The 12,284-nt window shown below is 35.7% G+C and overlaps 1 protein-coding gene across 4 annotated transcripts in view; it reads left to right on the top strand.

Moving 5' to 3' along the window:
- The first annotated feature begins 3,248 nt into the window (after nt 1-3,248).
- The window catches only part of mindy4b (MINDY family member 4B), a 14,067-nt gene continuing 5,031 nt past the window's right edge, over nt 3,249-12,284 (top strand). Inside the window, exons 1-6 of one of the 4 annotated variants that reach the window (XM_016237691.1) lie at nt 3,249-3,284; nt 3,793-3,887; nt 3,972-3,999; nt 9,097-9,273; nt 9,656-9,778; nt 11,857-11,951. In XM_016237691.1, the coding sequence (XP_016093177.1) occupies nt 3,793-3,887; nt 3,972-3,999; nt 9,097-9,273; nt 9,656-9,778; nt 11,857-11,951 (518 nt within the window). In that variant the 5' untranslated portion in view covers nt 3,249-3,284. The other 3 variants (XM_016237690.1, XM_016237689.1, XM_016237688.1) reach the window with 3 other exon arrangements.

Genomic DNA, 12,284 nt, shown 5'->3' with positions numbered 1-12,284 from the left:
GCAGCGACCAGCACTTCTCAATAGGAGTCTTCCGAAGAGCGGCATCCGTTTTGTTTACAGCTGAACACATCTGAGCCTCTTAAGCCATTGATGAACTTGGAGATGCTTGGTGTCTTATCTCGCAGCGGGGAGGCATTCATTCTGTCAATCACTCAGACAATCAACGCTCACGATTTCAAACGGCTGATGAAAACACCCTGTAGTTTCCAGTCTGGCTGGGGACGTGACAGTTTCCTTTGGTTGCGGATCTTTTATAATCAGAAAGGGATGCGATTGACAATTCTACAGTGACCCCAGAAACTGTTTGGACACTTAAGCCACACTTAAATATGCATGAATGTCTTTGCATTACATAACAACATGGCAAACCAAGCACCATTTGTTTTACAAAATAGTACAGGCACATTTTTAACAGAACAGTGCACCAAAATAAGTTTGTTTGACTTTATTAATTCACTACAACTCCCCAATTAAATGCAGCAAAAATAGCTAAAACCATTAATAAAACATGTTGCATTACTTAAAATGAGATTCAATAAAATATATATTTTAAAAATCTCATTTTTTTAGTTTGAAGTACTTCGAATTTATGTTTTTATATATGCCTAGATATTTAAATAAAACATGCATGTAAATGCATAAAAATTATTAATATAATAAAATGATGTTGCATCTAATTGATATGCATCCAACTATAACCGTGGCTTTAGAATACCAGACAGATGAAACAATTCATATTGATTTATCACTTTGTTCTCATTAACTTTTCCACGTTTAACTGATATTGTATAATTTTATTGTATTTGCATATTTCATAAATTCTTCTTATTTTGTCTCCTGTGTGTTTAGACACTCGCGTTGTGCCAATGTGCACTTATTCACAATATAATGTGATGTTTAATAAATCAGTGTTTGGTATGTAAACACTGAAATGTTCTTAAATGCTATTTCAAACTGAGAATTAAATTAAAGTGGATTAATTATAATAATTAAAAATGAGTGTAAAAAGTAATAAGAATGAAAGGGGCCAAAAATACAAATATATATATATATAAAAGTACACAATGATGTGCTGTATGCATGCTGACAATCATGTTTTTCATGATTGTTATTGGACTGCAGCTTTTCTGGTCAATATGAATTCTGTGCTTTTACTCCGAATAAAATCATATGAGCTATTCTAGTTTCGCTTTCTTTATAATGCAACAGACAACATAGTACAGTATAGTATAAAGTTTGTACATTTACGAACATTTTATGTACATTTATAAATATGTTTGGGAGGTTTTATGCATCCAGGAACAATGCTGTGAAAGAAGAGAAAAGCAGCTCTCATCACTCAAGACATCATGAAAGAGCACTGCTTTTGTTAGCGCTGAATTCAGACCAACAGAAAAGAAACATACTCCACCTGCTGCCAGGAAACTGTAAAATGAAAGGAGGCTCTCTGTCATGTTGTGCAGCCATGTGTCTGTCTGCCTCCTGAATAGAAAGTGTCTGGTATATAAGCCATGTCTTGGTGACCTGGTTCACACTGAGGTTTGAACTTTTGTCAGAGTTTAAAGGACTTTATCCTGAACCGCAGTCTGATACACATCTCTGAAGAAGAGATAAGGTATGGCTTTTCTTTTTGGGGTTGTGTGACACAGATTTAGGTTGACTCAATTTAAAAGTGATTCAGAGTCTGTGAAAAATAAATAATCAAGTATATTTGAATTAAAGCAATACAGAATTAACAGCTCAACTTTCTTTTCAAAGTTATTTTGAAAGTTGAATTCAGTTGAATTGGCTGACGAGTACCTTCAGTCATGAAGATTTCAGAATTAGTCTTAAAGCAATCTTCATAATCTGTTGCCTTACAAATATTCCAAGTTTTCAGTATCAGTATCACTATTGTCCTTTTTTTTTCAGTTTGCTATTATATTCCGTGAGAAAGCTAAAACATGACCGCTCAGTTTTTGCACACATCACCACTTTATTTCCGGTGCACAAAACCAAATAGAGGCATGCAGTCATGTTTTTCTCGATTGCTGGTTAACCAGAAAGTGTGTTCATCATATGTCAGCATTTGCATTTTGATCATATTTGATATGCATCATTTGGCATGCATTCCAAATGCATGTGCTTTTGCTTCTACTTCTGCTTTTGCTATTGAAATCTGTTATGCAGCTTATGTTGAAAACCTTGACAAGCAGAAGACGCATCAGTGTCAACAATGCATCAGTAGATGGAGCCGCAACCAAAGAGCAAGTGGATGATTTTGTAAAGACTAAGCTTTGTGAACTTCTACATTTTATACACTTGCTCTATATATACATTTTCAGTAAAGCAGGAGGGAAAAAAATGAATCAAGTTGCTTCTAATAAAACATTTCTTAAGGATAAAAATTCTAGTTCTGTTAATGCCGGTAACTATATAGAGAATGCGATTACTTGCACATTACTGTAATTTTAAAGGTTACATTTAACAACAGAGCCCAAACTATTCAATTAAATTGCTAATAATTTAATTATTTTGAAATTGACTTAATTTTATATTACTTATGGCATTTTATAACGCTTGACAAATTAATGTTATATGACTAAATGAAGCTTGTACATCTTCAAGCTACAATTTTAGTTTGGATTTCACTAATCGTCATTATAATGTAGTCAACATCAATCAATCACTAACCAATTAACTAACTAAATACATACATACATACATACATAAAAAAATCCTCTTATGTCAAATTATTTGTTGCCGTAGTACAGTTGTGTATAATACTGTACTCATTGAGAATAGCGTGTGTGAGAGACTACACTCTAAAAAATGCTGGGTTAAATACATCCCAGTGCTGGGTAAAATAGGGACAAACCCAGCAATTGGGTTGTTTTGACCAAGCGGTTGGGTTACATGTTCAACTTTCTGGGTAGTAACCCAACCGCTGGGTCAAAACAACCCAATTGCTGGGTTTGTCCCTATTTTACCCAGCACTGGGTTGTATTTAACCCAGCATTTTTTAGAGTCTAATGTTTAAAACTACTACTATATTCCACTGTCAAAAAGGATGTGTTCATTAATAACACATTTTTTGTGTTATGGCCATTTTAGCACATTTTGTGTAATTTTAAGTTGATCATGTGTAAAAAGAAAGAGAGTGAGAGAGCGAGCGAGAGAGAGAAAGAGAGAGAAATAACACAGTGTGTCCAACACAATGTGTTAACTATCATCCAATCACATTGCTGCCTACGTCACTCCACAAGATATTAACTGACACACATGTGTGTTAAGTTATAACACAGGTTGTGTTGTTTTTAACACACTAATGTGTCCTAAATCACACAATTTGTGTCATAGATGTGCTATTCTTAAAGGTGCACTGTTTAAATATTTGAAGAATATCAACATGTGTTAAGAAGAATGACACACTGGTTGAGTTCAAATTAACACAAAATGTGTTGTCCTTAACATGACACACAGGTGTGTTAAGATATAAGACAGGTTGTTTTAAGAGTGCATAAATGTAGGCTTACAGTATGGTTCCACTAATGTGCACAATAATAACGCGCTCACACAGGACGCGCTCTCGTGTTCAAAAAACGCAACGCTCAAAGAAATTGTACGCTTGAACGCGTCCTGTCTGCATGCAGCCTAAGCAACAAGGCGCTTGTCTCACTTGTAGCCTATATTCTTTTATTTTGTGTTCCTGAGGGAGCTGTGAGACTCTTTCACCTGGAATCCTGCGGAACACGAGGCAGGAAAGTTGGGCCTGGAACTAAACACTGGTGTGATGTTTCCTGTCACCTGCAGATGGACACTGATGTGGAGGCGAGCAGTGAAATAGATGAAATCCTCCAGCAGATCGTGGAACTGGGTAAATGGAGAGAGATATTTAACTCCCACGGGTACGCACGCTCGCACGCACACTGTCTGCTGTCTTCTGCTGCCCAACGACCCTCCATGTTTACTCACCTGTTTTTACCTTTCAGGTTGGAATTACCACAGGGCTACGTTAAAGTAAGTCTTAGTAGTATTTATTTATTTATTTTTGTATTTATTTATTTATTTATTTATTTTTGGATTGCTAAATGTTTTCTATTTCTAATTTAGACATATACCCAGGATGCGTTCACAGGCGCTGTGTTTTAAAGCAAAAATGTACTAGTTTATACGGTGGCCGTGAAGTGCAAAGCAAATCACAATTCTGAAAACAAAATAAACAAATTACAAACGCAAATTGCAAGTCTAAAAAACAAAATAACAATTCAGAAAGCACAACAACAATTCAAAAAACATTATAACAAGTCAGAAAACACAATTACAAATTCGAAAACAAAATAAGTCCGAAAACACAACGACAAATCAGACAAAACGGAAGAGGTAGGTATAGTTTGAGACAGCGCCATTGGTTTGGGATTACTCACCGCTGACTGGACGAGACATCTGCCAAGCAACGTATACAGAGAAGAACCAGCCGAAGAACAGCAGAGTCGTGGTAGAAAGTTCGGAGATTGATTTAAAGTAGCTCAGTTTAAATGTATTGTATGAATTGCCCTTACTATGGATAAAAAAATACGGGGTGTCTATTTACATTTAGTTCAAAGTGGTCATAAAACATCAGCTCCAGCGGCGCAGATGGATAAGCGCTTCCCCTTGGCATTTTGACGTGACTGACACAGGTTCGATCCCACCTTTTGCCTAACTTTTTTTTTCTCCCTTTTCAAATCTCGTATTAGCAATGGATTCTATTTACACTAAGTGAAAATAGCAGTATTTTTAGCAATATGCTATTTACACTAAGTGCAAATACCTATTTACACTGTTAAAATAGCAGGATTTCTTCTATCAAGTATACTACTTGTTGCAAATAGTGGTAATTATCTGCACTTCAGTATTGTAGTACATTATAAAACAGTATGCAATAATAACATATTGAGTGTAAATTATAATTTTAATTATTAAATGGATGCCACCTTATTGGTACAATAAAGCCCTCCCTACACCAACCCTAAGCCTACCCGATACTTTTTCAACTTTTTGATTATTTCCTTAATTTTTATTGAAAATAAATGCCTTTACGATGTGATACGAGATTTGAAAAGGGAGAAAAAAAAGTTCGGCAAAAGGTGGGATCGGACCCGGGTCGATCACATCAAAATGCCAAATTCTAGTGCTTATCCATCTGCACCACTGGAGCTGATGGTTTGCAGCCACTTTTAACTAAATGTAAATAGACACTCCATATTTTTTGATTGGCAGATGTCTCGTCCAGTCAGCGGTGAGTAATCCCAAACCAATGGCGCTGTCTCAAACTATACCTACCTTTTCCAGTTTGTCTGATTTGTCGTTGTGCTTTCTGACTTATTTTGTTTTTGAATTTGTCATTGTGTTTTCTGAATTGTTGTTGTGCTTTCTGAATTGTTATTTAGTTTTTTAGACTTGCATTTGCATTTGTAATTTGTTATTTTGTTTTCAGAATTGGGATTTGCTTTGCACTTCTCGGCCACCGTAAGTTTAACTCAAAATGACAAAATGTTCATCATTTATTCCCTTTCACATCGTTCCCAATGGGTATGATTCAAAACATGAATCTATATTTCTATAGTTCTATATTTTAGTTATGTATTTTAGTTTGTTAATGGTTTTTTTTAATATGTTGCATATTTAGGGGTATTCTATGATATTTTATGGTCTCTTGAAAAAGACACTTGCTAGATTATTGCTGAAATGAAAATTTTCTTTTAAAAACTATGTTGAATTTTAGGCTTATTATTATTAAAAACGCACAAAAATACTATTAAATTTTTTTTTCCAAAACATGGTTTACTCTAAAACTGAGAAAATCAGATATAATTACAAAAACAAGTTGTGTTCCAAATTTGAGGTTGATATCTAAAAAATGACCTTATCTCAAAAATTAGTTTGAGTGCTGTAAACATTTCTACCACATGAAATTCACTTCCCATTCCTTTCAAATTCAAGTACAAAAGCCCTTTTCCACCGCAGGAACTTTCCCCAGGAACTAAGGACTTTCGGCCGGTACTCGGTGTGTTTCCACGCAGGAACCAGGATCTAAATAAAGTTTAGTAAAAGTGTACCCCTCAGAAAGTCCCTGTCCTTGTCCCAAATGGAACACTTCATGTGTACTTATATGTTTCCAACATATAATATAAAGGTACTGAACAAATATAAACTACAAAAAAGAAATAGAAAATATACAGTATTATATAAATGAAATTTGCGCACTTGGTATTGAGAAATGCGCGCAGACCTACGTCACCAGACTATTTGCCTAATCTTCACGGTACTTTAGACTGCGATGGAAACGCAGACAGCATCAGGTCTGCGGGAAAAAAAGTTCCTGGGACAAATTGTTCCAGGTAATTTCGGTGTGACAAGTGTTTTTTTTTTTCAGACCTTTTCGAATCATGTCCATGATTTATTTTTTTCACATACGAAGTGCCAGAACCCTTACCACGTTTCGTACCAATCCGATGTAGAAAAAAAATTCTAAAAAAAGCAAAACGTTAAATTTTTCAGTCAAAAATGACTGAACAATACCAGAAGGTTAAAGGGATACTCCACCCCAAAATGAAAATTTTGTCATTAATCACTTACCCCCGTGTCGTTCCAAACCTCTAAAATCTTCGTTCGTCTTCGGAACACAATTTAAGATATTTTGGATGAAAACCGGGAGGCTTGTGACTGTCCCATTGACTGCCAAGTAACTTACACTGACAAGGTCCAGAAAAGTATGAAAGACATCGTCAGAATAGTCCATCTGCCATCAGTGGTTCAACCGTAACATTATGAAGCGACGAGAATACTTTTTGTACATGAAGAAAACAAAAATAACGACTTTATTCAACAATTCGTCTCTCCGCATCACCGTAGCGCCATTTTGGCGAATAATCACTGAACGCAAGCAGCGTACGCTCTTCTGTGTCAGCCATGCTGCACGGTCGCGCTGTTTTCGTTAAAAAAAGCGTAAATACACGTAGAAAACGTATCCTTGTGTAGCGTCTGACACAGAATAGTGTACGCTGCTTGCGTTCAGTGGTTATTCTCCAAAATGGCGCTACAGTGATGCAGAGAGTGACATGTGATCGATCAGATCTCGATCTGACATGTCAAAATTTTCATTTTGGGGTGGAGTATCCCTTTAATTAATGGTTACTCAAGACTCAAAATGAAAACTTAAAATAAAAGTAATATACAAACTCTGTGCTATATTCTGATGTGCTGATACTTAAGTCTGTTTTGTGAATGAATTTATATAACATTGGAATACTTTTGGAGGCTTATAGTCAATATTTTTGATCTTAAATGGTGCGAACGTAAATATAACATCCCATGTGCTTATGCCATTCTTATGTGGTTAAGTCTGATATTTTGATAATTGATACTTCAGACCCTGTGCTCTCAGGTAGCTGTATGTCATTTCTCCCATGACACGCAGTCAGCCAATCAGATGAGAGTATGCGTGTGCCTGCGTGGCTGCAATCCTCTCAACAAACTCAGTATCTCAGACTGGAGGAGAGGTGTATGTTTGCTACCACCTTACCTCTAAGGCAGTTTACTAGGCATATCCACACAATGCCATGTGTGAAAGCGAATATACATGCAGTAGTAGAGTGCATGTAAAAGCCATCATGACGGCTTATCAGGACCTTCTGCAAACCATCAAGAGTTTGCAGGGATCCAGGCTGAGCTACATAGAGCTTCTTCAAGAGGAGGTGAAGAGAAACCAAAATGTGAGTAATCTACTGATGATGGCTCATTCATCTCAAACCTGGCATCTTAATAAGATTAGAAACAGTGCTTTTGGGATTTCTGTTGTTTGAAGAGTTATAAGGAGATGTTAGAAATAGACAGAATATAAATGTATAAGTAATATTTATACGTTATGTTCGAAAATGTAACAAAATATTAGATCTAGGAATATTTTGATCATCAAAAATAAAAGTTGATTAGCATTGGATAAAAGTGAGATTTTAAGCAGTTTATTGAAAAACCTTGTTACTCCACATCTGTGTAGGCCTCACCTTCAAATGTGTAAATATAAATTGAAACAAAAATTGTGATATGACCTCTACATACTGTACACTTCCGGTCAAAAGTTTGGAATAATTAAGAGCAATTAAGGTTTTGTTTATTTAATAATTTTTTCTTATTTTTCTAGTCACTTTTGCTCACTTATGCTACATTTATTTGATCAAAAATACAGTAAAAATACAAATGTAAAAGAACCGATTTCTGTCTTAATATATTTTAAAATGCAATTTATTTCTGTGATGGCAAAGGATTTTTTTTCTGCTTAATATTTTTGTAATTGTAAGATTTATTGATTGATGGATGGATTAAAATGAAATGAATAATTTTTATATATAAAATATAATATAATTTTGATCAAAAGTGTTTTGATCAAAATTTTTCATTTTTTTTTAACAGATTTTAAATGTAACATTTTAAAATATATTAAAACAGAAATCAGTTATTTTGAATTTAACATTCTTTAACGCTATTAATATTTTTTACTATATTGTTGTCAAATGAATGCAGCCTTGGTGAGCATAAGAGGTTTTTTTAATAAGCATTATAATTTCTTAATTATTCAAAACTTCTGACCAATTTTGGTCAGTTGCAAACAAACAAACAAATACTTAAAAAAATAAAAATAAACCAAGATCCTATGTGCAGTGATCCCAGCAGGCACCGGACGTCTATGTAACGTCAGGTAGACGTTGGACATGACATCAGACAGACGTTGCATTTTGGTTGAAAATGAAAATCGGGTTGACGTCAATATTTGACGTCAATTTGATGTTGACTTAACATTGGATTTTGGTTACACAATGTCAGCTGATGTCGGTATTGGACATCAAATTAACATTGACATTAGAAGTTGAATTTACATTGAATTTTGGTCACCCGACGTCGCAACCGAAATATAACCAAATATCAACGTCTTATGACGTTGTGTGCCTGCTGGGATTTGTCAGACAACCTAAAAAAATATGTTTTGTGATTTATATAATGAAAGTAATTTAATGGTAAGACAAGGTAGAAGGTGTACTGTAACAACTGCACATTTTCACTTTATCACTTGTATAGAGACCTAGTGAGAAGATCAAATCTGAAGAGGACAGTGACGAGTCCTCTAGACCTGCCACCTCGGCCCATCACATTGGAGCACAGAACGAGCAGTTCACATCGCCCCACTCCATTCCTCGAACCCTCACAGTGTCTCCGAGTCTGGGTGGGCAACCGCTGTCACCAGAGCTGGCGGTGGTGAGTTGTGGAACATGACCCTGTCACTTGACCCTCTGCTCTCATGCTTCCCATGTGTCTCATAACAGACTTGAGCTGTGTGTGTATATGTGTGCCCCGGAGACAAAAGACAGGATATTGACTCATCATTTATTTATTAGAACTGTAAGCAATAGATCTGGTTAGTCTAGTCATAACTGAGGCTAATTCCACTAAATGGGTGAAAAAATCCACCAGAATGTTGTAGAGGAAAAAAGTTAAATATAATGATAAAATAATACGATTGCAAACCTACATTTCAGTGGTGTTAGCTTGATCCGGGTGTTGATTTTTATTGTAAACAACAATTTTGTTTTTTTATTATTATTTTGACATATTGTATTTTGCTTTGTCCCTCATACAGAGTTTAAGAAATATTTTATTTGGGAACACGTTCCATATATTCAACTATGAGTGGAAGAAATCATTCTTCAAGTTTCGGGAGCCTTTTTCTGACATGCCATATGCTCTGGAGACTGAGAGGGTGGTGAGTATAAGAAAACTTCTCATTAACAGCCATCGTCATAGTTTTGGCTATAACCCCTTGAAAATTGGATATTTGTAACATTTTCTAAAACATTAAACATGAATTTTATTTTCATTTAGATTACTTAATGAAGAGACAAATGTGCAACTTTCTTGTTTATGCATAAGTGAAGGGAATGTGTATCTAAACAAATGTCAAAGGTAAACTAAATACAATACATCATGAAATGGAATTGGAGTTCTTATAATGGAAATGGTAAAAAGAATGTTGATTGTGATAAATTTGCACTAATATACAGGACCTTGCACATAACATGAGGATATATTGTTGTATCAATTGTTGTATTGTATGGCATGTCGTAATAACTTTTTATTTTTGGAGTGAATGACCTTAAATCGAATCAATTTGACTTGTTATAGCATTCTTATTTGACACTTTAACAGATTTAACAGTTCTTAAAATGCCTGCTTTTAGAGGAATTGGAAAAATACTTCTAGTAAAGCAGAAACTTGAGACAGTTGACCTTATGTTTGATCACATTAATAAAGTTACTTCCCCTTTGCCAGAACTGCAAGCTATATAAGTGAAGAAGGATTGTGTTACACGCTTTAGTAGATCACTTCTTGTGCGTCTTTTTCATGGAGAAGCCATGACTTCAGATTGATTAGCCCGACACCATTGTCTGAACATTGCATCACTACCCGCCACCTCATTATTGCATAATGAGCTTGAAATGCTGGCCGTTTTCTTTACCACAGATCATTGGTACGCTTTAAGGCGGCTAAGCAAATATGCATTACACTCAGTAATGCATTACACTACAACAAATGTGTAGGCATTACACTCTTAAAAATAAAGGTACTTAATAGATTCTTCACAGCGATGCCATAGAAGAACCATTTGTGGTTCCACAAAGAAGCATTCAGTCAAAGGTTCTTTAAAGAACCATCTCTTTCTTACCTTTTTATAATCTGAAGAACCTTCTTTCGCCACAAAGCAGCTTTTTTTATGTTAAAGGTTGTTAAAGGTTCTTTATGGAACCAGGGAACAATGGCAGCTTACTTGGGCATTGGGAAGGTTATGTCGTAGTCTAATATTGGGCACACAGCAGCATGCCTGCATCTGCTTCACCAAACCTCATAACACAGTTCAGCTGGATGTGACATTTAGTATAGGGAGTGACCCCTAGTGTCACTAAGTTGACACAATGTCAAGTGAGCGACAGATGGGGAACATCTTGGTTACTATTGTAACCTCTGTTCCCTGATGGAGGGAACCAGACTTGGTGTCCCTCTTTTCACAACACAGAACAACCCACTGAAAAGACTGGGACACTGTCTCGGCTCCTCAGCACAAACCTAAATGACTGGAGCACGGCGTCATCTTTTATACCCGTATGTATGGATGAGTGGCATGCAAATACCACCTGGCAAGTTCTCACCGGTGTTTTCTGAAGGTGTTTGAGGTTCCCAATTGCAACCCCTAGCGTCACTCCATCAGAGAACAGAGGTTACAGTAGTAACCAAAATGATTGGTTATAGAAGAACTGTCCAAACTCGGTCCTGGAGGGCCGGTGTCCTGCAGAGTTTAGCTACAATCCCAATTAGACACACCTGAACCAGCTAATCAAGCTCTTACTAGGCATACTAGAAACTTCCCGGCAGGTGTGTTGAGGCAAGTTGGAGCTAAACCGAGTTTGGGCACCCCTGGGTTATAGTGTCTTCAGTGACACATTCTAATATGCTGGTTTGGTACTCCAGACATATTTCTTATTATAAACAATGTTAAAAAACAGTTCCATGTTAGTTCTAGCAAAAAAAAACAAAAAAAAAGTTTAAATTTAAGTCTCTGATTTAATGAACAGTCCCTTTAAATACACAAAACATTCTGGCACACATTGTTTTAATTATAGCTTTTGGATTAATCATATTCATATTTGTTGTGTTTCATCATTAACATGGAAGTCCTGCATTATGAAATGGCAATTACAGTTAAAGGAAATTGTCATGTGGAATTTTTGAGAAAAATGCATGACAAATGTGAGCCTAAACAGTGTTTCTCTTTCTGTTCTCTTGCAGGGAGGAGCCTGTGCTATTCAGATGGTGGTTCAGGCTTATATTATTAAATATTTGCTCTTCAACCGGCCAATTAACTCAGAGTGCACAATGCAAAGGTGATAAAAAATGTTTTTCTCAAGTTTATATATTTGTATGCGATATAACCATGGAAGAGGGGAAGATTTCAGATTGTCAGCCAGTAGTAACTTTTACATTTCTATCAGAACATTTGTGACCCTGAAGCACAAAAGCGGTGTTAAGTCGCTGGGGGATATTTGTAGCAATAGCCAAAAATAAATTGTATGGGTCAACATAATCGATTTTTCTTTTATGCCAAAAATCATTAGGATATTAAGTAAAGATCATGTTCCATGAAGATATTTAGTAAATTTCCTACCATAAATGTATCAACTTAATTTTTGATTAGTAATATGCATTGCTAAGAACTT

This window comes from Sinocyclocheilus grahami, unplaced genomic scaffold (genome assembly GCF_001515645.1).
Source record: "Sinocyclocheilus grahami isolate Dianchi unplaced genomic scaffold, SAMN03320097.WGS_v1.1 scaffold522.1, whole genome shotgun sequence".
Classification (NCBI taxonomy): Eukaryota; Metazoa; Chordata; class Actinopteri; order Cypriniformes; family Cyprinidae; genus Sinocyclocheilus; species Sinocyclocheilus grahami.
Note: the sequence above shows the minus strand (reverse complement) of the source record. Positions and strands in the feature narration are given on the sequence as shown.